Genomic DNA, 26821 nt, shown 5'->3' on the forward strand with positions numbered 1-26821 from the left:
CAGCCAGCCAAGGAGGGAGGGTCAGCCAGCCAAGGAGGGAGGGTCAGCCAGCCAAGGAGGGAGGGTCAGCCAGCCAAGGAGGGAGGGTCATCTTCTCTTAGGAAGGGCAGGAAAGGTTTCAGAGAAAATGTCTGGGTGGAGTTAGAGATACATATGGATCCTCTGGCTGGGCGAGAACAGCCAGCTTGCAGCAGACAGGAGGCTGCAGTGCCTGACTGCCTGGCTTGCCCTTGGTGACTGAGACTTGAAGTGCTGGGGTTAAAGGTATATGCCCCCTACTACCTGGCATCTTCCAGTGGTGTTCATCAAGAGCTGTCCACCTAATTTTTGGAGAGAGGGTCTTTCAATGGCCTGGGACTTTCTAAGCAGGCTAGCTGGCTGGCTTTGTATGTATATATAAACAATGCTTGGATTTTACATGAGATCACATTCAAGTCCTCTGCTTGCATAGTGGGCACTTTATGGACTCTTATATACCTACCCCCATTGAGCCCTTGTCATCATTTAAAGTGAGTAGCCTGGTCTCAAGGTCTGTAGCGGAAGGTGGATTTTCTCTTTGGCTTCATCCATGACTCTGACCTTAAGTAAGTTGCCTCATTTCCTGGAAGTTTGATCTCCACACCTGAGAAACGGGCATGCGTGTCGGTGCTTTCTTGAGTCTCTAAGACATGAAGCATTAAAAGTCCCTTGCACAGGCAGCAGCATGCATATGCTCAGGTCCCTGAGGTGAAAGTTCCCACTGTTTGCACACAAGTCTACAAATTCCTCCTGGATACTGTCAGTGGAGTCTAACACATGGACAATAGACTTCGTGAAGCCCAGGAGAGCCTAGAACAAAATGGTAGACCCAAACATTATAAGGTTTTAATTTCTTTGTTGTTGCTTTTGCAACTCGATTGCTTTGGTTTATAAGCAGGAACTTTGTAGATTATATTGGGGCACAAGGTTAGAGCCCTGCACCCCTTTCTGCCTCCTAATACTTACTGCAATGTAGAAATCGGGAGAATAAATGTTAGCCTGTGTCTTTTGGGGAGTAGTGAACACGAGAAAATGCCTGTGTGTTAGTTTCTTTCAAAACACAATAGCCAAAGCAACTTAGAGAAGCCAAAGTTTACCTGGCTTACGGCTCTGAAGGGATAAGAGTACGTCATGGCAGAGAAACACGCAAGTGGCAGGCATGGTGTCTGGAACAGCGACTAAGAGCTCAACGGGAAGTAGTGACACACTTCCTCCAGCAAGGTCATACTTCTCAAACCTCTCCAAATAGCGCCTCCAACTGGGGACCAATAATCAATGCCCATGATTCATCCGCATCACCACCGACTGTATTCGTTTCCCATGTAGTAAGTGCTCATGCGTAGGTGATTTCTACCTGGGCATGTGGTTGCGCTGTCTCCCCTGCCTGAAGCATCCTGCATGTACTTAAATATATTACAGTGTGGCGATTCGATACACATGTTCCTCTGTGCCACAGGCACCCCAGCAACTGGCTTTTGTCACTTCCAGAATTTCTTTTACCCCATCATCATAATCCCCCAAGTCCCCAGCCACAAGAAACCACTAACCCACTTCTTGTCTCAGTAGGTTCATCTCAGAAATGGTAGCATGTGCTCCCCCAGGTCTGGCTTCTGCTAGTCAGCATTCAGGGCTCTAAGCATGGCAGGGAGAAAAAAAAAAAAAAGAACCATTGCTCATTCCTAGCGTATTGCCAGGTAGGGTGTGTGCAACCAAATGGAAACTCCACAGTTCACTTATTCTTTCACTTTGAGAACTGTCAAAGCTCCTGAAAGGAAACAATAGTTGTCTGTTGTTCTTCTGGAGGTACGCAAAGTTTGACTTTTAAATGAAGATGCCATCAGAGGACATGCTGGAGAGGTCACACCTCCTACCATGCTGCCTCTATTCTCTTCCTCCCTTGTAACCCCTAAGGACATTTGATTGTGGTTTCATGGTGGTCTGAGTCTGCAGCCCAGGCTAGTCTTGAATTCGCAATCCTCCTGCCTTTGTCTCCTCAAGGATGGGATTATGGTGTGAACAAACAGGCTCATCTTAAGTTTCTGGTGTGTGTGTGTGTGTGTGTGTGTGTGTGCGTGCGTGCACGCGTGTGTGCGTGTGCGTGTGCGTGTGTGTGCCTGTGCCATTCCACGCTTATGTAGAGGGCAGAGGAGGATAGCGGATGTTTTCATCAATCACTTTCACCCTAGTTTTTGAGAACGAATTTCCAACAAAAACCGAAGCTCACCATTTTAGCTAGGCTGGTCGTCCCTCAGGCTCCTGGAATCAGCCCATTCCACCCCCGTGCTACATGTACAGGCACAAGTGGGCATGACTGGCTTTCATGTGAATGCTGGAGGCTTGAACTCAGGTCCTCGTGCTTACACAGTAGTTGGCTGATAAACTGAGCTCAGGGTTAGGGCCGAGAGGTAGAATCAGTGATAAGCAGTTAAAAGATAGATTCTGTTCGTGGAGGATACAAAATACACAAGCCTCTTTCCCAGGGATGGCTTCTGTTCACTGAGAGACAAAGCTCTGGATTCAGGCCTAAACAGTGCTCAGGCTAGTTTAGGGGAGGCAGGTCAGGTGGGCTGGCTTCCACTCAAGAAAACAGGTCTATTTGATTGGCAATCCTGGTTTCTCAGATGCTTACTCTAAGCTGTGCTTAGAGTAGACTGGCCAGTGAGTGCCAGGGGTCCTCCTGTCTCTGCCTCCTCAGCACTGTGGTCATAGGCGTACATCATCAGGCATGACCTATGCCTGACCATGCCTATGACCAGCACTGTGGTCATAGGCGTACATCACCAGGCATGACCTATGCCTGACCATGCCTATGACCAGCACTGTGGTCATAGGCGTACATCACCAGGCTTGACCTATGCCTGACCTATGCCTATGGCCAGCACTGTGGTCATAGGCGTACATCACCAGGCTTGGGAATTTTATGTAGACTCTGGGGATCAAACTCTAGTCCCCATGCTTGTGTAGCAAGAATTTATCCAGTGATCTACCTTTCCAGGCCATATTTTCTCTTTGGCTTCTTTTTTCCTCCCAGTTTTCTGCATTTCTTTTGTGCTGTGATATATACTTTATGTAGCATAGCATTTGCTTTTTTCATTGTTGTTGTTTACTATTCCAAAGCACAGGGCTCAATGAGATGAAGTCCAGTCAGACTGATGGATAACTATCACCACATCAGCATCTAGAATGTTCTCATCTTCCCAAACTGAAACCTTTTATTCATAGAACAGTAGCTCCACATCACAGTCCAGCTCCTGATCACCACCATCTACTTGCTTGAACTTGACCACTGCAGGGACCTTGTGTGAGTGGAGTCATACAATATCTACTCCTTTATGTCTCAGTGAAGCATCTTCAAAGTCCATCTTCATTCCATGGGTCAGAATCCAAGACAGAATGGTCTGCTGTCCAGGATCTACCACATGCTACGGATGTCCCATGTTACCCATGGGATGTCTCAAGGCAGACATAGCATTCTCCTGTTGGCTGTTATGGATAGCACTGCTGTGAACTTGATCTACGAATGTTGGTTCATGTCCTTGATTTTAATCTTTTAAGTACCATGTTACTCATTTAGGAAGAAGAGATCACCACACTAATTATTTCTTATTACTCTTGTTCATGCATGTGTGTGCATATGTGTATATGCATGTGTACCTGTAAGAACATGCATGCACATAGACATCAGAGGATAACCTCAGGTGATGTTACTCTAGAAGTCATTCACCTTTTGTTTTAGACAGGGTCTTCTTCCATTATTCTGACACTTTACCAAATGAGCTATCTGGCCAGCAAGTTTTAGGGCTTCACTTATCTCTGCCTCCCATCTCACCATCTCTAGGATTACAGGCATGCTCCACTGCTCCTAGCCCTTACTACATGGGTTCTAAGGCTTGAACTCAGGTTCTTGTGTTTGCAAGGCAAGCAATGTACATCCAATGCTTACGCTTCTGTTTTTAAATGACATCAACAATCTCTCTTAAAAGCCATTGCTGCTTTAGGATTTGGTGGCAAACTCACACTTGGAAGGAGGAGGAGCGTGAGTTCAGAGTCAGTCTGAGCTGCATGGTGAGGCCCTGTGCTTAGGAGGAGAGCGGGGTCTCTTCACTCATAATCATTTTGTATCCTTCCATGGAAAGACTCAGTTCTTAAAAGTGTGGCTGTCTGGATGTGTGTATACGTATGTATTCGTGTGTGTGTGTGTGTGTGTGTGTGTGTAAATGAATCTTGTCCCCATTTCATAGATGAGAAAGCGAGAGCACCTGCTTCTCGACACTCCCCAGAATAATAGTGGCTTCTGGAGCCTACAGGTCAGAATTCACAGCTACCCTTGCTGTCACATCTGTCTTTTCCAGACATGAGACCCAGAAAGGGTTTTATGTCCCAACAAAAGCACACCCCGTTTGGTTTCTCTTCCTGCAATCCCCATTCTGTGGAGGCAGAGAAAGGTGGAATCTGGGAGCTCACTGGGCAGCCACCTTTGCCAAGATGTTGAGCTCTAGGTTCAGTGAGACACTGTCTCAAAATGTAAGCTCCTGAAGATGTGTGACTTTGACCGTCACCTGTATGTGTGTGCATGCACTGACGTGCACTTACATATGTTCTCATGCACGCGCGCGCGCGCGCGCACACACACACACACACACTGGCATACCTTCATACATACATGCTCATGCATACACACACAAGGTAGGTTGGAGCAAAAGAGCACTCTTTGGCACCATCAGCTGCGGACAGGAGTGTATTCATGTTTGACTCACTATTCCTCTCTCATGGCAAGAGGCCAAGATGAGAAAGCATAGCCCTGTGTCAGGCACCCTCTCTGTCCTGCTGAACCTCAGTTCTTCATCTGTAGAGTGGGTCACTGATCTCTGGGCTCTTTGAAGCTCCTGCATGCTCAAATGCAGCAAGGAAAGAGCTATTTTCCTCATTTGGAACTCAGCAGATAGATCCAGAGCTGTATACTGACGATATATCTTCTCAACTGCATGGGTCCAGTGTGAACTGGGATGAGCAAGTGTGCACAACTAACAAACATCGGGTGGCTCAGACAGACAGAATGTCATATGCTTGAGTCTGTGGGGACTCTGGAGGGTTCTGGATGTCTTTGGGACAGGAAGTTGATGAGATGGTGAACTGAGGCATTCTGAGTCCGTTCTACATAGGACACCGAACAATGGAGCAGAGAGATGTGTGATAGGTGGCATTGACAGAATGGTATTTTAGATGTTCATATATTTTGTTGGGTCTAGAATGCTGGGATTCTTGTTCTTCCTCCCTTCACTTTCCTCTCCTCCTCTCTCCACTCCTCTCTTCTCTCCTTCCAGGGATCGAACCCATAGCCCTGAGCATACTGGGCACAAGCTCTTGTTCTGAGCTCCAGCTGCAGCCCAGTCTTCATTTCTCACAGCCCACAAATGCCCGTGTCATTTTCCCAAGCTGCAAATTGACCTTTATCTAACCTAGATTGATTTTTTTTTTTTAGTCTTTTCATTTTAGACAGAAGAAAGGTATTTTACCAGACTTTAATATTCTGTCAGATGTCCCTTTTTGATTTTCTCATCGTCCATAACAATATGGAGGACTGAATAATTTGTAAAGCTGGCTGTGTGGGAGCAACCTCTTGGCTTCCACTCTGTGGAAACTGTGATGATCCCTCTAAATGGAAAATAGAAATTATTGGAAATTTGCCTTAAAATCTCCAGCGTGGTGTCTCACTGAGTGGCTGATCAGAGGAGCCTTAGCTCTGACTGTGCAAAAGGCTTAGTGAATATTGCCACAGAGTCTGTACAGAAATGCCCCCCCCTCTCTTTGTGTGTGTTTGTGTGTGTGTGTGTGTGTGTGTGCGTGCATGTACATACATGCATACATGCATGTGCAGAAGCCAGAGGACAGTGGATGCCCTGTCCCATTGCTATCTACCTTATGCCTCTGAGACAGGATATCTCACTGAACCTGGGCTAAGCTGGTGGCCAGAAAGCCCCAGTGACTGACCCTGCTGTCATTCCCCACAGCATGGGGATTACAGGTGTGCTTGTAGCCACACCCTGACTTTTACATGGGTGCTAGGAGTTTGAACTCAGGTCTTTATGCTCATGTAGCAAGTAATCTTACCCACTGGGTCATTCCCTGAGCCCAAGAAAGATGCTATCTAATGAGGAGTTATGTCACTCTACAAAAAACCTTATCTTGATTGGACCAGCACAGGTTTCTTCACAGTCCTGTGTAACTCATGCCAGTCTCTCGCTCCCAAAGTACCAGTTTCATACTTCTTTTCTTTGATTCCCCAGAATAACATGTTCTGGGCTGGTGAGATGGCCCAGCCAGTAAAGGAGCTTGCTGCTAAGCCTGATCACCCAAGTTTGATCCCCCAAACCCATACAGTATCAGGAGAGAGCCACCTCCTCAAATTTGTCCTCTGACCTCTACGGGTGTGCCATGACAAATATTAAATTCACAATAAATGATTGCAAATAAGTAAATAAATGTGAAACAAAACAGGGCCAAGAAATCTTTCAGTTATTTGCTGTATTAGCATGAGAACCTGAATTTGATTTTGAGATCTCTATTATGTTTTAAAAATGTGTGTTTGGTGCTGCATGCATGAAATCCCAGCACTGAGAGGTGGAGAGACATGGATTCTTATAACTCACTGGCTGGCCAACTTGATACAAATGAGTTCTAAGGCAGTGAGAGACCTCATTTAATAAAACAACAAAAACGAAGGTGGCACTTGGAGACTGGTACCTATGGCCAACCTCTGACCTACCCATACTTATGCACCTCCTCACACACATGTGCACACATGGGTGCCTCCACATATCTACATGCCTACCCCATCCTTCTCTAGTGGCCAGCAATGGCTAACCTGCATGCTTATTTAATGTGGCTGCTAATGAAATATGTCAGGGACCAGGTTGAGAAAACCCAGGCATCGAAATAGTCTGACTATTCCAACAGTTTGGTACTGTTGCTTGCCTGGGGAGATGGAGGCACACAGTCTTTTAAGGTCATCATTCTCTACCATGGTTTGTGGACTGTTTACACAGCATTTACATTGTTTTAGCCATTATGATTGAACGAGAGATTACTTAGCACAAATAGGAAGTTGCTTTCATATTATACTCAAATATTTCTCTACTTGATAGGAGGAACCTGAGCCTCTGATGATTTGGGATCTGTAGGAGAACTTTCTGGGAGAATCCCTGAGCGTGCTGAGGGAATATTGTCCTAGCCTTAGAACCTACACATTGACTGAGGCTTCTTCTCTCTACTTTTGACATAGTGCCCCTCTCACCCTCTCTTTCCAAATAGATTTTATCTTACTCTGTTAAAATGTGTGAGCAGTTTATGCTACCTGCCGAAATCAGGGTCTTAATTAGCCTTAATTTTTGAAGTCTGCAGCTGTAAACTGTGTTGGAAAGATTGAAAAGATTAGCAAACTAGTAATAAGATAATTGTCCCTGAGAAACGCTGTTAGCATGTAAACACAGTTAGCAGGTGAGATAGGAACGACTGTACTATTCCCCCCACCCCCCTTTTGGAATTTAAAGCTGCGCCTGCGTGATTGATTATAAATGCAAAGTATAGAGGTGAAATATGGAATGCTTTTTCTCTTACCCATTTCCTCTTCTGTTTTAGCTCAGAAATCAAAGTTGGCTTGGGGGAACCTGATGCTGGCCTCTTTCTACCTTCCTACCTAAATAACCACTGGATACTAGTACCAGGAGTGGGGTGATTCAGAAAAGTTTGAGAAGTTTGATACAGTAGGCAATGTGGAGATCTTCTAGTTTTTAGGATGGAACAAACTGTGAACAAATTCCTGTATTTTATTTTATTTTATTTCATTTTATTTTTTCATGTGTGATGCTGGATACAAAACCCAAGCATTCATCTGATGTGTTAAGATGTGCTCTCCCACTGGGGTACACCCCTGGCTTTGGGGACATACTTTAGATTTATGACATCCATATATGAAATATAGTCGTACCAGAGCGTAGTTCATTAGCTATGTCATGCATCACACACACAATAACCTTTCTGCTTTCACAACATAGATATTAGCTGACCAGTTATTCACTGCCATTTCTACACAACCTTTTCTTTCTGAGGAGGATGTTCCTTACTTTACAGTAAGGGGACCATCCTGCCATTCATTCTGGGTTCTAAGCATCTGCCTTCCATCTGTCTTTTGGATTACACAGTAACATAGCTTGAGAGCCACTACATTCAGAGTCAGTAAGTATTCATCCAGGGATTTCTGTGGTCCAGTCCCAAGCTGACTCCCTTAAATATCCAAGTAAAGAGAATGGTCCTCAGCCTTGGGAAAAATTGGGCAAGTTGTCTAAACAGTAGCAACAAACCTCATATTGTTGCATTTTTGCTTTATTGCATTTTATAGGTGCTATAGATTTTTCACACTGAAAAACTGTTACAACCTCCCATTAGGCAATAAGCACCAATGGGCACCAATAATTCTGGTGATCACAACTGATTTTTTTTTTTTTGTGCCTGCTTTTGGACATAATGCTATTGTACACTTAATGTAGTATCATATGGACATAACTTCTGTATGCATTGAGGATCCAGGAAGTTCATATGGCTGGCTTTTTTGCAACGATCACTTTGTTGGCCATTCGGTGCTGAATCTACAGTCTCTGAAGAGCAGACATGTGTGGCTCAGGGTGAGAGGGCAACCATGGGCGATGCTCCATCTCTGGCCACATAGACTGTTCATGAGCAAGTATCCCTGGGTACATCACATGCTGGTCTTAGGCTATATCATCCTTGGACATTGTAGGCAAGTTTCCTTTATGCCCAGCTCATTTTCCATGGTTTCCAGCTTTTCTCTAAGCCCAGTTTCTCCACAAGGCACGACTTGAGACCCACTAAACTAGAGATTCTGAACCCCCAATCTCACTTTCACAAACCCCCTATTTACACCACACAAGAGTATCCTAAGTAAAGAAATTGTGTTGGCATAAGTGCACTGGCAAACAGCTGGACCCATGCTTCTGAGAGGGGAGGTTGGTGTTCAGTCCAGGGGAGCAAATGCCTTTGGGAGATGCTGGATGCGTGTTACCGAGAACTTCAGTTTTGCATCTTTCTGTGAAAGTTGGCATTCCATCTCATTCTTTCACTCCTAAAGCCTCATACAGGCGGATCAAGGCACCTCTGAACTGAATGAGGCTCTCCAGTCTCAATTCATTTGTTACCTCTGCAAAACCTCTGGTAGCCACAGTCCCCAAAGTGCCCTCCCCACAGAGGCTCTGGGGCACTAGGGATAATTCCCACTGTGTAGCGAATACACACTGAGACTTTAACTCAGCTCTGTGTCTCCCATTCTTTCTCACCCTCGCCTGCAGATGTCTCAGTGAAATTCTGGGGAAGGAAGCACTTAGTCCCCTGAAAGGAGCCCGCAGAAACACCACCAAGCACAGCATACATGTGAGCTGGCATCCTCCTCCCACCCAGCATAGAGAGGCACAGAAATAAAGAGGAACACTGTGGACTTTGGCTCAGCCCAGCAGGAATTAGCACAGAAGTTGTACCCTGGGTGTCAATGATCAACTTGCCTGGGGATCTCAGGCTCTTGCTTGACCTTGGCAGGAGGTCTGACAAGTTGGGCTTTCTGGGTGTAGAATTCGTCCGGGTTCAGAAACAAAGCCATTGAGATGGAGTTGAGGAGAGTTGCCTATTCACTGGAGAATGGAGTTCATTGTACACTGGGGTGCCCTGTACTCCCTTCCCTTCTCTTCCTCTTGCCTTGTCCTGTCCCTTTCTCCCAGCTGGAGCTTTGTACGCAGTGAGCAGCACGCTGTCTCAGACTGGGCTTTCTTTGGTCTTCCTGCCTCTGGGGGCTGTGCACGTTTTGGATTCCTTGAGCCAAGTCTGTTGTCGTGGGAGATGAGAGCACTTCCTTCCAGTGAACAGCCCCACAGTCTGCAGGCAGCTGCAGAGGTGGCTGCAGGAAGCCAGCAGACAGAGAACACCAGGAACTTCTTCCTGTTCTGCCTACTGCTGCCTGCTCCCTCTGCCCTCCTGACAACCCCCCCCCCCAACTCACAGTCCCCATGAGACAAGACCATGAAGCAGGGGAGATGGTTCTATTGATAAAGTACTTGCAGCTGAGTTCATATGCCCAACAGCTTGTAAAAAGCCTGGTGTATATTATATAAGCATTTGTTGTCCAGCACTGAGGTGTAGACAGGAGTATCCCTGGAGCTTGTTGGGCAACCAGTCTATCCAAGCAGGCGAGCTCCAGGTTCAGTGAGAGCGATTGTAGAAGAGACTTGATATCAACCTCTGGCCTTCACACATACAAGTGCACACACAAAAGCACACACACACACACTCACACACCATGTCACCATGCTCAGCCTATTTCAATCTCTTTAGAAACTGTTTCTCCTGTGAAGTCTACATGGCATGTATATATGTACAGGACATGAAGAAATGTACCCTGGGAATTCATTCCTGGGGCTGGGGCAAGATTGGGGTGTACTGGAGAAGTTGTCCACCAGCAGCATGGGGAGTTCTTTTGTCATGTGGACGTACGATAAGCTGGCACTGTGATGGTTGAGGAGTCACAAGTTCAGGTGCTTCCTGGACACAGATTGGTGGACAGAACTGGCTTCACCACAGAGCCCAACTCCAAGAGGCAGAAGCCGTATGATTCTTACTGTGGCCCCAAGGCCTGTCTGCCTTTGCCACATCTGCTGACACCTCAACAAAAGGCATCCATTAAGATACGGAGATGTCATCCTATATCAAAATGCCTGTGACTAGCTTTAAAATGCTTTGCTCATCATATAGGCCAAAGCAGCCAGCACCCAAGGATTCTGGTTCGGTTTCCATTGTTGATTTTCAAATGACTATAGTGGTAGTAAGGTTAAACCAGCCTGTCTGGGTTTTAACCAAGTCTCATGCCCGTCTCAGCCGCATTTCTGCCTCTTTAAATTGGGAACGATACCCCAGGATGTTTCTAGCGTGGAGCCCAGTAAACAAATGATGTCACAAAGAATACATCCTCATAGTAAAAATATAGATAGCAGTTATTCATGTGTCCAGACTTTAGGAGCATTTTGTTTTCCGTATGTATGTATGTATGTATGTATGTATGTATGTATGTATGTATGTATGTCTTGGAGACAAATATGTAGCCTAGTCTGGCCTCAAACTTGCTATATAGCGAAGGATGACCTGACCTTGTGACCCTCCTGCAAGTGTCTCCCGACTGTTAGGATTACAGTATGTTCCAGCACACCCTTGTTTTGTGCAGTGCTGGGGATGCATACTAAGCAAATGTTCTACCAAGGGAGCCACCTCCTCAGCCCCATGATAAACCTTCTGTCTCCCAACTGTTCTGTGAGAGTGGATTGATGATGTAATAAAATGTTACTTCTACTTCTGTTGCTGTCACTTGCTGATTGTGGTTCCTTTCAAGGACCACAGAATGATAGCTGTGAAGATGCCCACCATAGGGCTGGGGTTGCTTCACTGTAACTGGGGCTAGGATGAGATGGAACTATGTCAGATAAGATGTCCACTAGCGCCATACACCAGGTCTTAAGTTAGCCTAGCATACAGTAGGTATTGAATTATATCGTCAGCACTGAGAAATAAAGCAGCCATTGTCATCACTGTCATCATCATCATCATCATCAGCAGCAGCAGCAGCAGCAGCAGCAACACCATTGTCAGTACCATCGATATCACAAAGAAATGGAAGAGGGTTCAGGACGACAGGTTGGGCCTTCTGCTGAGGTGTGCTGGCCTCCACACGGACTCCAACTGTAGAAAAGCCGTCTTTCTCCTTGGGCCCACAGAGTAACCATGTATTTTCAGCAGCTCTCCCATACCAGGGAGGAACCTTTGTCCATCTCAGAGCCTGGACAGTCAGGACTTCAAAGCTCTTTCCTTTCCTCCCCACCCTCAGGATCATTGGGGGAGGGGGGTTCCCTCCAGGGCTTGGGCTTGTGTTGGCATTTCTGTGTGTGGTCTCTTGGAAACATTCCACCCATGAAGCACAGCTGAATCAGTCTTCCAAAGCTGGGATGTGGTGTCTTTGGTACAAAAATATGATCTGGTAATAGAAGAGCAGAAAAGAAGGGGAATGGGGGAGCCTGGGAAGGCTGGGAAATTTGTTTTGGCAAAACAGGATGAATCTGGGACTCCATAACGTCTAGAAACTTGGATTCCAGGCTGGGGTTTTGGCAGTGTTGGAGCTCAAAGCCAGGGATCACATGCTAGAAAGTGACCTATGGTTGGCTACATTCCCAGCCATACTGAATTTTGATTCAGACAGGAGGTAGCCCTTAGGAAATGCATGTCTCGCCTGGATCTCACACAGACTCACCAGAAAGCAGGGGGATACATTCAGTCAACTTCATAGAAAAGATGGAACTTATCTGTAATAAGTCTGTTCATTTGCTGTATTGAGGTTCTGAAACCAAGTCATTGGTGAGCAGTACCCGCATGGCGATCTGGGGCTGCAGATCACTTAGTGCTTACCTAACATCTGTGAAGCCCTGGGTTCAATCTCAAACACTGCACAAACCAGCCATGGCGGCACATTCCCGTAAATGCCAGCACTTGGAAGGTGGAAGCAAGAATATCAAACACGTAAGGTCATCCTTGGCTATGTAACAAGTTTGGAGCCAACCTGGGCTTCATGAAACCCTGTCTCAAAACCCATATTGCACACACACACACACACACACACACACACACACACACACACATATACACACACACACACACACACAGAGACAGAGAGACAGAGAGAGAGAGAGAGAGAGACAGACGGACAGACAGACAGACATGCATGCATGCACGCACATGAACATGTACACACAACCTCATAGGCCCCACCGAGGGACAGAGCTACATACCTGCATCTGTAAGTTTTCTTCTTTTGCTCTTCTTTTGTTCTTACCTTCAGACCTGAGGCTCACAGCCATACTGCCTCCCTGTGCCCAGAAATCGCTGATGAAAGCGAAGCTGGAGGTGTGGCTTGTTTTTCCACTCCTGGTAGATGTTTTTTTGCAGGAAGAACTGAAAGGCCACATGCAGAAGCCCAGGAGTGAGCTCTCATCTGGGCTGCATTGGGTAGAGGCTGAGGCTGCTATGCGGTAGGGCCTCGTTGTGGACCACGTGACCCTTTTGTAAGGTGACAGTACTGGTCCTCAGAGGAAGACAGATGCTATGACTCCCACTCTGGGCTAAGACTGAGCCCAGACTAGCAAACTGTATCTCAGTCCATTTTCGCAGCAAGCACGAGAGAGTTTTTGCTGTTGACATTATCGCTGTTGAGTGTGCTCTGCAGGTGTGTGTTTGCATATGTGTATGCCAGCCATGTCACATGAGTGAGTGTGCACATGGAAGCTGTGGGTAGACAAGAACCAGTCCCCTCATAATTTGGGGGACAGGACCTCTCTCTCTGGGACCTGAAGCTCACTGTTTGTAGGCTACACTGGCCTCCCAGTGAGTTCCAGGCACCCTCCTGTGCCCATCTCCCCGGCTTTTACATGCCCTGGGGAATGAACTCAGGGCTTTATGCTTGTGAGGCAAACTTTTTTTCCCCATTGACTTGAAGACCCAGAGGGAGGAAATGAGGAGACCTGGTACTAGGAGCATCCGATCCAGTCCCCTAGTCTTTGTAGGTTCCTAGTAGGTACTAACCATTAAACTGAAGTGTGCCAGAGTGATTCCAATTCATCATACGGTTAACCACGTAGGCCTTGTTACACAGTGGGTGGGCAACACGTGCATCTGTTCTGTGACCCTGAGCCCTGTGCTCCAAGTGCTGGCGCTGGCATTGCAGCAGTTGCCTTTCCACAACTTTCCACAAAATCCTCTGGAGAACAGTGGAAGGGAGGATGGTTTGATTCCTTTCTGGCTCAGGGTTCTACAGGGTTCATCATCCATAGGGATCCTGTGAGGCAGCGTACCATGGTGGGGAAAGCATGGCGTGCCTGTTCATCTAATGGTGTACAGGGAGGATGGGGGACATGGGGATGGAGGAGAGAGAGAGAGAGAGAGAGAGAGAGAGAGAGAGAGAGAGAGAGAGAGAGAGAGAGAGCGCTAATGAGATGTGCTTCTTATGACCTACTTCTTCTAACTAGGCATCACCCTCTAATATTTCCAAAATTTTTCCAAATCACTTTACCAGCTAGGGACCAACCCTTCACTATATGAGCCTTTTACAGAGTCACTTTAGAACTAAAACAAACCATAAGAGGTACCTACTAATGATCCACCCTGGGCAAATTATTTCTCTAAAATCAGTTTCACCATCTGTTAAATGGGCTTTTAATGTCACCTCTTAGACATGAAATTTCAGTGACCCACTTAGGAAAATGTCTTATACTCAAGAGGAGCCTAATTTTCCCTAGTGTTCTGATTACTGTCAGTGTTGGCCAGACATATGACCTTCTTTATTTGTTGTGCTATGGGGTGTGTGTGTGTGTTCGTGAAAACATGTGTCCAGGCTAGAGGTTGCCAGGAGGGGTTTTCCTGTTATTTCTCCATCTTAGGTTTTTGGAGCAGAGTCTCTCGGGAATGGTTAGACTGGCTGCCAGGCAAGCCCCTGAGCTCCACCTACTCCCGGCCCCTTGTGCTAGGGTTACAGTTGCTCAGTGCCAGGCCTGGCTTCTAGGGGAGTGCTGGAGATGCTCCCCCTTGGCTAGTAGGCCCTTTGCCACTGAAACTGCCTCCCCAGCCCACAGCCTTATGTTCCAAGACAGGATTGCTTGTTGAACCTAGAGCTCACTGATTCAGTTGGACTGGCTGGCCAGGGATCCTGGAGAATTCCTCCCATCTCAGCCTCCCCAGAGCTGGTGTCATAGGCATATGTGCTGCTTCGGGCTTTTTCATAGTTGCCTGGGATCCAGGCTCAGGTCCTCGTTCTTGGACAGCATCATTGCCAGCTATCCCAGGTCCCTCTCCGGTACAAACAACAAAATTGTACACACAGTGGCAGACAGATTTGTTAACCATTCATATTCTGGGGTCTCCACACTAAGGAAGGGAGGCATTACGATGCTGACTGAGTTCCCTTGGGGCCATACTCTCATGTTTTCTAAGGCAGTAGATAATGCACTCCCAGCTCCACAGGCTTGAGCTGGGACTGTTGATTATTGGAAGGATTTGGAACAAAATAGATGGAAAGAATTTTGAAAATAAATGAGATTTATATGGTTTAAAACTTTTTAAATTTGGAAGGAAGCAAGAGGAAGACATGTACCCTGGAGCAATAGCTTGGGTGTGTCACTAGAAAAAAAAACTGCCATGACATTTCCCTTGCCTATGGGGTTTCTGATTTCTCCACCCCATCCTTATTTGAATGTGAGGTGTCACTCCACAGCAAAGTGTGAGATTCTGGCCAGCAGTCAAAGCAGCACACTATTCACTGAGGTGACAAGGAGAGATCTGTGTCCCTGACATCCCTTCCTCATCACTCAGGACCACTTGCCAGGCATGTGACTTGCCTTCATCACAGGGCCACCTATCTGGGAAAGAAGTCACCAAGGAAATCCCATGGAGACAAACTTCCATGAAGTGGCACTGATTGCTGTGTTTAGGTCATGAGAAAAAAGTGAGAAAAAAACTACATATGCCTAGGGAGAAAACATTGAAGAGAATTTAGGGACAGCCTTGGGCAGTTTCCATGGGGCCGGAGACACCTGATCCCTCCAAGTAGGAAGAAATTAATAGCTGGCATATTGCAGAAAACTCCTCAGGACACGGACGCCACCCGCATCAGAAGTATTAGGAGTCATGTGTGCAGAAGACACTCAGTGGCCAACTGAGTAGAGATACAAGGTCTGTCTTTTGTCACGTCACCATGTCACATCCCCCTGACACAGGGCAGAGGTCCTTAGGATCCTTGTAAGTGAGACTGTCCCAAGAGCATTCAGTAAAAAAGTAGGTCCTTTGAACCCTTGCCTAGAATACCCAGTTAGGTGAGTTACTAATGGACCTATGTCTGGCATCAGAGAAACTAAGTCCCTGACCCTGGATCTCCCCCCTCTGAGCACTGTTTGTAAACAAATTACACCTCACTCCCAGCCCCACCATGAATCTCTGTGATGTGGAGCAGGTTGCCTCTCCAGCCAGGGCTATAACTAGTGCATCTCTTTGGCACAGAGAGAGCTTTTGAAATGACATGGTGACTTTTAGGTGCTTTTTGGTGACATGGAGTCAGTCAGTCAGTATCTATGGCAACTTGCTTTTCAGAGAATTATGGTTTATTAGTGTTGTGCACCCAGATATGTCTAAGTGTTCATTAGTCAGGCACAAAAAAAAGATTATTTTGACCTCATAAGCAATATTTTTCCTGAGAGACTCACTGGAATAGCTCTGGCTAGCTTAGACTTCTCTATGCCTACCAAGCTGGCCTTAAACTCACAGAGATCCAAGTAGATGCTGGGATTAAAAGGCATAGACATACTTTATTTTTTTTTTAAAGATTTATTTATTTATTATATGTAAGTAAATTGTAGCTGTCTTCAGACACTCCAGAAGAGGGCGTCAAATCTTGTTAGGGATGGTTATGAGCCACCATGTGGTTGCTGGGATTTGAACTCCGGACCTTCGGAAGAGCAGTCGGGTGCTCTTACCCACTGAGCCATCTCACCAGCCCATAGACATACTTTAAATTCCTGGTTTAGTGGAATGCTCTGGAAGACCAATGATGTCAGCTGCTCACTACTTTCAAAGATTAGGACACTGCATTCCTAGGTCTGCCCAGGTCCCTCTAGGTTTATACTTGTTACGCTGAAATATTTATTAGGAACATCTCCATATGTCCCACACAGTAAGTTCTGCATCCTACATTCACAATGACCTCTGGGGAACCTAGTATCTTCTGTTCTGTCCCCTGAGGTTGCTGTCTGCTGTTTGTTGTAGGTTAAATAGAGTCCATTCAGCATTGCTCATGGAGTCTCTAACCCCCAGCTACTGTACTTGGAGATAGGGTCTCTCAAGAGATGTACAGATGCCTTCATGGTGGGTCTGATGTGGTGACATTGTATGAAGAAGAGGTTTGGTTACAGAGACACCAAAGGTCACGTGAGGCGGTAGTTAGAAGGGGCCTCTGTAAGCCAAAGGAGAAGTCTTCAAAGCAAACCTGAAGCCCCTTGACCCAGGGCTTCTGACTCCAGAAGAGTAAGCTAATGGACGTCTATTATTTATATTGACTACTTTGTGTGTTGCTGTGGCGACTCAAGCAAACACTCATACAGTAATTAATTAACCATGATTTGGACCAGAGCTAACCTCTAGCCTGCCCTCTCTTCCCCTTGACCTTGAACAAGCTTCTAGTCTTCTTCTAGCTCCCACATTCTAGGATTGTAGGCATGTAACTTCACACCCAGGTTATATGGTGTTGGAAATTGAACCTAGGGCTTTATGCATGACGGTCAGCACTGTACCAGCTGAGTTGTACACCCAGTTAAAGCACATCTCCATGCTAGAAAATTTTCAGTTCTAGCCACAGTCATAGGGCTCACACAGAGAGAGCCAAGCTAGTCTTCAGACACATCTCATGGGGATGACTGACACACAGGGTATACTGTAAGGGCCCGCTGACTTCAGAGGCCTTGTGTGAAAGGCATGAATCATTGTCACCTCCACCCCGAGCTATTACCTAACATCTAATAACAAACCGCCTGCGATGTCCTTAGAGCAAATACCAGGAACCCAGAAATGCCCAGGGTATGCCTGGGGTTCTAAGGCATACCTTCCCCCTCCCTGCGGTCTCTCCTGAAGCTTAATTGCTTGTTAGAATCTGCCCTTTGGTCTCTGTGGACTACACAATATTTGAGTCCAGCTTCCTGATCTTATGAACAAGACTTGTGATGGGCAGATGAGTTTCATTTCTCTAAAACCATAATTTGGCTCTCCTTGGATTGCACAGCCAGCCCAGAGGCAAGTGTACACAGAGTCTCTCTGACTCATACACAGCTTCCTTGTGGTGACCGGCAGACACAGTGCAGGCTGCTGGCCCAGAACACAGAAAGCACATGTCAACTGATCTGGCTAAATCCTCCAGTTCCCTCTGGGGCAGAGACCAGCTTCATTTTCAGACATGGCTCCTGTGTTAATTTCTCTCAACAGTGTCTACAACCTTAAAACAACTAAAAGTGTCTGGGTGTGGGTATGGGTGTGAGTATGGGTGAGGGTATGGGTGTGGGTGGGATGCGTGGGTATGTTCTGCTGTTTGTTGATATGGTACTGCTTATTGCTGACTTTATGTCTCTGGTAGACATGAGTCAAAGTGCAAGTTGTCTTTTTGTAAGTCGGACTATGTTCTCCATGCATCTCTATCAGTGGCTCAGCGCTCTGCAGTGAGACCTCGGGCAGGTTATTCCAGCTCTCTCTGGCCATCAGCTTCTCTGTCTCTACCCTGTCTCTTCCCTCAGGGGGAACTGAACTGATGGCTGCATAGGAGGCAAGCCCAGGGCCTAGATGTGGAAAGGATTCACCCAGTATTAGTTGCTGTTGTTGGTGAACGTTTCCTACTTCCTAAACCCACAGGGCTTCGAAATCAGGAAAAGGGACATCAGGTCAGTTCATATAACCACTGCAGATGCTTGAAATTCCAACATCTCTTCTGATCCCAAACATTTTGAGCAAGAGATGCTCACACTGTAGTGTTTAGCCGTTCTAAACCTTGATTAATTAATAAAGTTAATAAATCAGAGGAACAGAAACTGTGTAGCTCCCGGGGAAAGAGAATCTTCGGTGGCCATCTCCTTTAGTGTTATTTTGGCTTCTAATGACTCCGGAAGAATCCTGTAGGATGCAGAAGGTGAACTCAGAGCCCATCCAGGATCCTTATGGCCAAGTGTATCATGCTTGATGTCATGGTTCAGCTAGCAGAAGGACTAACCCTGATAAATAATAGCTGTTTAGTGTAGTTATTTCAGTGTGTTTCCTTTGAGTGTATTTCTATACTTAAGAAAAGTGAGTTCCAAGGTTGTGGGGGTTTACCACTAAACATTTAGTGTTTAGAGAGTGTGTAAGTTAGTTATGACCACAGTAACGTTGTATAACAAATTACCCCAAGCTCAATGCACAAAAAGATCAGAGTGTATTTTCTCTGTGCTTTTCTATTGGTTGAGGGTGTGTTGGGGGTCTATAGATTGGGCACAGTCTAAGCTGCAGGTTGGTTCCATGTCTCTTGCCACATAGTTCTTCTCTTCTTCACATCTGAGTCTTATTCTTCTTGAGGTGGAAAGCCACAAAAGGTCATGTTCAATCATATCTTTCACTTCTGCGTTTGACATATTCTGAGAAACCCCCAGTGGGTCAACTGAAGTGGCCAAGGCCTAGCGGAACCTCAAAGTCCCAATACTGGAGAGTGCGGGTCTAGGGAGGAGTAAGGAATGAAGGGCCAGAGATTCAGTCTCCTCGGTTGGTTCTCCATTTGCCTTCTCCAAATTGTCATTGCAAATGGTGCCCTGAGCGCCCTCACTAGCATCCGAGGTTCTGTGGTCCTGGCATCCTCATTACAATTCCAGAGGCACTCCACTGGAGTGGGCGAGCACGTTGTGAATTCCCCTTTGGTCCCCTGAAGCCTTCTCTCTGACAGACAGGAATTTACTCTACTGTAAACCTAAGAGTCCCAATTTAGACAGACAGGATGGATTAGGCAGTCGGCATCATTGACCCAGTTCCACTTCGTTAGCCTTTCCAATTAAGGAGGTTGTTACTGTGAGTGAGACCTCACAGATATGCAGTCATACCTTGAGTCCTCAGGACCTAGCCGGTTAGGGGGTTAGGGAGAGTCTCACATTTCCAGTGTGCACCCAGGGAGGAGAAGGAAGTGTGGTTGGCATGAGAACAGCTGAGTGTTAATGACACAGGCCCCCTTGTGAGGGCTTCATCCTCTTCCTGGCCAGTTAATTAAGATGCTAAATAAGGACCCTTTGTACTCCTTCTCCCAGAAGCTTTTGAAATAAACCTTTGACTCTGACTGTGTGTGACAGGGTCTGTGATTTTGGAACTCAAGATAAAGAGTGGATGCTCTGCTGTGTCAAAGGACCAGTCTCTTGGTATCATCCTCCTAGTTGGCAGAGATTTTCCATAGCTTTCCAAGGAAGGTCTTTCCCGGTGAAGTTGTTCTTAGGGGTTCAGGATTGCATTCCCCCTTTCTTTGCTGTCCTGGGAGTCTGAGCAATGAAGCATAAGCCCATACAATAGCCAAATGGGCCATGAAGCACTACTTAATTAATCTGGGCATGCACCCAATGCCCTGTGCAGCACTAGCTAGGATTTGGCTTTGGAGAAGGTGGCTAATTTTGAGGCTGAGCCACGGTTTCTTCTGTTCTGACTCATATCTAGATGAATATGGACAGAGGGACAGTTAGAAGAGATAAATAGGCTCAGGGTGATGGTGAGGGGGAAGACCAGGGGCTGTGTAGGACAAACAGAGTCTGCTGCCAGCCACAGATGGGGAGGATGAATCCTTCTCTGGAAGAGTAAACTGGGGCCTGCTCTGGGTGGCCATTCAATAGGGAGCCAGGCTCTGCTCTCTGCCATTGCACATCATTGATCCTGTAATTGATGAGGGCACTGCTAGAATAGTGAGCCTGCGTGCTATCCTAGGAAAAGGTGAGAGAGGTTGTGGAGGGAAGGCCCCGACTGCTTCTCCAAGACTCCTCATCAGTTCCTTGTGGGTCAGCTTTGCAGCGTGGCAAAGTGAAGGAAAAGCTTCCCATAGTGTTTTCCTGTGTGCAAGGACTCTCTGTGCTCAGACAGCATGAAAGTCAGAGCAAGTGAGGGGTCTCCGTGGCAACGTCCCTGGAGCTGTGCCAGGGAAGTGCTGGGACTTGGACTCAAAGCTGGAATTGGGGGAAGACAAATTTTCTTCCTCTTCAAGGAAAGTCCAGCGGTCAGGATGTGCTTGAGACCGCACCTCAAATGTGCCACGAGGAAGGTGTCATCAGACGGGGATCGAGGCAAGGGGAGTGGCCTGGTAGTGTGTTCCTGTAGTCCTGACACTCAGGAGGCTTAAGTGTGAGGATGGCCATAGGTTTGAGGTTAGCCTGGGCTGCACAGAAAGACCTTGTCTCAGACAGTAATGCAGTACTATTTAAAAATGTTTAATGGAAACAAGGCCTGGTGATGCAGGCCTGTGAAACCAGCAATTTGGGAAACTGAGGAAAGGGGATTACAAGTTCAAGGCCAGCAGACCAGCCCAAGCAATTTAGTGAGGAGATTAAAGTGAAGGGCTTGTGTAGTACGCATGCAGCCCAATGTTCAATCCTCTCTCTCTCTCTCTCTCTCTCTCTCTCTCTCTCTCTCTTTTACAGGAGTTTAGAATGTTGTGGGATTTTCTTCACTCTCCTTTATTCCTTTATTCCCGGTACTTGAAGAAGGCTAGCCTGGTGCTAATTTGCATGGGTCCTAGAAACCTGTATTGGAAAAAAAAATCTGTTTTGAGAGAGCCAAGTTTCAAACTGGATTTCTATACAGGGCCTTACGAGCATGGCCATTCTGTGTCAAGGCAGCTAAATGTGGTTTTCCCAGAATCATGAACACATATGATAGTTAAGTTCTGAGCAGACGTGGTGTAGACAAAAATAGCCTTTATGTGCTGGGTTTCCTGTTTTCCTTGGAAACCACTGAGGGAAGGAATGCCATCACCTCTGATTAGTCCTTGCCCCCTCCATCTGCCCCTTCCCTGTCTCTCCCTCAACCCAGAATGCATGCTTAGTGACCTCAGGCCTCACCACCCAGCATCCCCAGTCAATTGGCTTTTGTCAAGCGTGAATGAATAGGATGTTTCTCTGGCCTGCTGGGATGTAAGGCTCACATAGGAACTGGCTCCTGCTTTTCTCTCGCTTTCTCCTGTCTTCCAGTCTTGCAAGATTAGACGTAATCACACAACCTCACTGTGAACCAGAACTTAAGTCTAATTAATTCTCTTATGCACCCAAGTCTCTTTCATGGGGGGGTGGGGGGTGGGGTTGAACACAGTAAAGATTTGTTAAAAAGGTGCTTTTTCTTCTTTTTTCTGTGTGTCTATGTGTATGCATGTGAGTACACATTCTTATGGGTACCTTGTGTCTACATGCATGTGTGTTTGTACAAATGTGTGGTGTCAGAGGTCAGTCTCAGGTATCTCCGGAGTCAAACACATTGGTGGGGTGTTTGTTTGTTTTGTTTTTATTTTGGTTTTAGTTTTTGTTTGGTTTGGGGGTATTTATTTGTTTGTTTGCTTGCTTGCTTGCTTGTTGTTTTGACAAGGTCTCTCACTGGCCTGGAGCTCGCCAAGGTTAGATTGACTAGCAGTGAGCTCCAGGGATCTCTGCCTGTCACTGTACCCCCAGCGCTAAGATGATGAGTGTGTGTCCCTTCCTAGCTTCTGCCTGTCACTGTACCCCCAGCGCTAAGATGATGAGTGTGTGTCCCTTCCTAGCTTTTATGCCAGTCCTTTAGCTCCTCGTGCATCATTATCTGAGCCACCTCTCACCCTCCTCCTTCTTGGCACCTCCTTGTTTGACACAGTGGTCTCCTTATGGACAACCTTGGGCCTCTTTCATCCTTAGATAAGGAAAGGATGCTGGCTTTCAGCAGGGGGCAGACTGGGTCAAGGTCTGGCATCCTCAGACCTGAGAAGACAGGGTCTGGCTGGGTTGAAATTGATGTTCAGTTTGGAAGTCGACTCATCACTTAGGAGGGTTCTCTGTCTTCTCCCCACAGGATCCACACCCAAGTCCACTGATCACCCTAGAGACCCAGGTGAGTGCCTCCTGTGACCTTTGCCACTTATCTTCACCTTGAGGTTCTGTGACAGATCTTCACAGGGGCAGGAAATCCGGGGAAGAAAATGTACATTATCTCATTAAAGGGCTAATTATTCTTCCTATCACTTTAGGGTGGCTTAAGGTGACTGGCTTGCCTTTCTGAAAGGTAGTCCCTTGGCTAAGTAATTGGCCACCCCAATTGGATTAACTCTCAAGGGAGCAGACAGTGCCATATCTCACCCAGATATAGACTCCAGGCTTGACTGGCAGGCAACTGCTTTCCCATAATGGGTCTTCAGTGATACTGTGACAACAAGACCAGACTCCCAGGGCAGGAAATTGTACTATCTGCTTGGGTGCTAGAACATTTTGAACAATATAGATAGCAGTGAAGTTCCTGTGTGGGGCAGATGACCCATGGGTCCAGAGGTGAAAGAATGTGGCCTGGCTCTTATGTCTTCTCTGTGGGTGCTTAGGTGCCTGCCTCTGACATAGGTAGAATATAGTTCTGTATCTTCTGACTTGTGGTGTTGCTGGTGTAACCTCCAAGTTATTCCTATTCCATTTTAAATGTGCCTTCTGACAGAGTCCTAGTGAGAATCATAGGATTGATCTCAAGAATGCCAGAGATATATGGAGAGGTCCTGTGTAAGCTTTAATACTGTGGAATGTAGCCTTTCCTACTTCCTTTGAAGGGGGTGTGTCTGCAGATTGATGACTTCCTTAGCTCCATGCTTTGGTCAGACAACAAGGAGAAAAGGAAGACAGGCAGGTCCTCCTTGGAGCCCCAGAGAGAATACTTCCCAGGTTTCAGACACAGTAAAACATATTGAACAGTTCATGAATGAGTAACAGCCCTTTGGGGGATTTCTGTGGCATGCTGGCAAGTACCACCTGCCTACTCCTTCCTTCCCCAGCCCTGGGTCCTTGCAGTACACCAGCATCTCTGACTGAGCCTTCCTAGTCAGAGCCAGGAGAGTCACAAACCACCTTGCTTCAGCATGGCCAGCTGTTTGGAAGCTGCAGGGGAAATGGATCCTCAGGGAATCTCCGTGCTTGTCCGTCCTGTTCCTAGGGGCACACCAGTATGCCTCTCCTAGGGAGGAGCAGTCCCCAGCAGTTGTGGGATGGGACAGACGTTTGGCTCTGAAGAGGAGAGGGATCCCATGTCCTCTGTTCTGCTGCTGCTCACCCTTTGCATATCTCTTTAGCTTTTGTGTCTGTGAGTGAATTTTACCTGTGGGATTGAGGCAACCAATGACTTGTTCTTTCCTTAACTCATTGAATTCACTGGACTTTAAAGACCAACTCAAACCTTTGAGCATTCTCAATCTGGGCATAACTTGATGTCCAGGGAATATTTGTGAAGGTCCTGAAGACACTAAGACACCCAGGGTTGTCTCATACATGGGGACCAGTTTATCCCCTAATGGTGAGGGTGGTGCTCATTAATACACAAGCAGCTAGTGCATTACAGGCTACAGGCCAATGGGAGGTCCCGTCTTAGAAAAAACAAAGCAGCTCTCAGGGAACCATATCTAAAGTTGACCTATGACTCCTACGTGGGAAATAATTATTTCTCACAATGGGAAAAATTATCCCCTCCAACGTGCCCGTGGGATCAATGTTGCAAGGCATTGTATCATCAGTACTATTAGTGAAATCACAGCATTGAAGAATTATTCATATATATATATATATATATATATATATATATATACCCACATACACATCTATATACATATATTTGCACAGCATTGAGTAAATTCTAAATGACAGAAATAAGCATAAAGGATACCTTTGGGTAGCCTCCAAAACCGTGTATGTGAATTCCCCGCTGTTATGTGAAACACTTTGCCTCCCTGTCCACCCCTGGGTCATAAGATAATTCCCAGGATAGGTTGTTAGGCAGACTCCAGAGCACAGACTCTTCACTCCTTGCTCAACCCTTTCCCAGAAGGCAGCGTATTCTGCTCAGGAAAGCTGTGGGCAAGCCATCCTTCTCCAGGGCTCCGGAAGCCAGTTCTTCTCTCCTGCTTTTGGCCTTCCCATGCCCTTTGCGCTGGACTTTATCCAGTCAGCTCTTCAGAACTTCCATGGGAAGAGCAGGACGATGCCCACATCTTTGGAAAGCATGTCACGAGGGGACAGCCCCCCTACAAATTGGCCACTCTTAATGTTGTGTGAGCTCCAGGGACCTACGCCTCCCAGAGGGTGGTGGTGCCAAGCACACTTTCAGCATCAGTACCACACACTGTGGGGAGGGGTCGGTCCCATTAGTCTTCTGTAATACTTCTATCGGTCTCATCTGCTTCACTGTCTCCGGGGTAATGGGAGAAGCCGTAGGACATTGCTATCTTCCTGACTTCAGCATTTTCATGTTAGAGAGGCATTGTGGGGAGAGATATGTCAGTTGGTAAAGGGCTTGATCCAGAACCCACATTTTAAAAATGAAGCTCAATATTGTGGGTATTGTGGCGCTCCTCTAATCCCAGAACTTGGAAGACATAGACAGGTGGGTCCCTGGGGTTCATTGGCCAGCCAGCATATACTACTTGATGAGCTCTAGGCTAATGGGAGACTCTTACGGTGACCTCTGGCCTCAACAAACACAGACAGACAGACAGATAGACAGACAGACACACACACACACACACACACACACAGCATTAGAATGCAACCAAAGTATGATCTTTTTGTGTGTGTGTCTGACTTGCCCAATTGCCATAACCATATGTGACTTGTTGCTGGGCTCATTCCATCACAGGATATCCAATGGGATTTGGCCAAGCTGCCCTCCATGCAGTAAGTCAGGCAAGAAGGGTGTGCTAGTTTTTTGGCAGAAAGTAGTGTCCTAAATGTTACCCATATGGCATGAGCCAGACAGCAGGTGTAAAGGCCTTGGGAGGGCTTACCCTGCACAAGCAGCGTTCATATGAATTCTGAGCCCTGGCTAGGTTCCCTCTTCCTCCCACAGTGCCCTTTCTGCTCCCAGTGGCTTTGCCTGCTGTGTATTAGAGTCTAAGACTCTACTTCTATTGTGTGTTGTGCTTCACCGTGTCCGTACATCACACATATGCAATATGGCTTTGCTGACAGTCCAGGTTTCACAGGATCCAAGGTCACCAAGATACCCATCTTCTTCCTGAATTCCACTGACCCTGATAGTGAGTACAGGAGCCCTCACCTGTGACCCAATAGACCTGTCTGACACAGGTGTGTGGAACTGAGGGAAATGTATCAACTGGTCACTGAGAGAGAGACCTCGTGCTTTCTGCCATCGGCATGGTGGAGCTTTTCATCTTTTGGCAGCAGCAAGACTCTCTGCTTAATGGTTAGATTAATATTATGAAGGAATGAGCAATGCCCAAGTCCCTGGCTTTAGATTTCTCTGTAGCACATGGGTCCTGTGGATGTCTCAATTGCTGCTTGGCAATGGTGACTACTAATCTGGTCTCTGGACAGAAGTACCTGGGAACCTGCTGTCTTAGAAATGAAAGAGTAAAGCAGGGAAAGTCTGAAAGGACTTTACGTTTGGTTAGTGGGCTAGGATCGTTATTGTTATTCATATTACTGCAGTCACACTGTATTAGATTCAATTTCCAGGTTTAAGGGTCTTAAAAGCCAACTAACTTACCCAAGGTCACAGAGAAGGGACATAGCCTTGGTGGGTGCCAGGCTCAGGGTCATATGATATCAGAGTCTTGGTGGCAGCCTCTGTTTCATTAGGCTAAAGAGTAAAATTGGTGTCATCAGTAGAAAGTTTTGCCAATGCTTAGACAAGGCCAGGTGTGCGTATCAGTTCTGGTATTTGTAAACTTCCATCTGTGGATATATATACTCAGAAGTCGGTGAATGGATGAATAGGTGGCAGCCAGACATTAATGATAGATAGCAGAAGATAGATAGTGTCTTAATTATTATGCTATGCTGTGATACAGTGACTAAGGCAGCTACAGGACAGTGGATGTCAACCTTCCTAATGCTGAGACCCTTTAGTGCAGTTCCTCATGTTGTGACTCCCAACCCTAAAATTATTTTGTTGCTAC

The 26821-nt window shown here is 46.6% G+C and overlaps 1 protein-coding gene across 1 annotated transcript in view; it reads left to right on the forward strand.

Annotated features, from left to right (window-relative positions):
• Xylt1 (xylosyltransferase 1) overlaps positions 1–26821 on the forward strand; it is a 291364-nt gene that overhangs the window by 73748 nt on the left and 190795 nt on the right. The window contains exon 2 of the mRNA XM_021202279.2: positions 22729–22767. Within this exon, the coding sequence (XP_021057938.1) occupies positions 22729–22767 (39 nt within the window). The remainder of the gene's footprint in view (positions 1–22728; positions 22768–26821) is intronic.

Source organism: Mus pahari, chromosome 1, assembly GCF_900095145.1.
Source record: "Mus pahari chromosome 1, PAHARI_EIJ_v1.1, whole genome shotgun sequence".
Taxonomy (NCBI): Eukaryota; Metazoa; Chordata; class Mammalia; order Rodentia; family Muridae; genus Mus; species Mus pahari.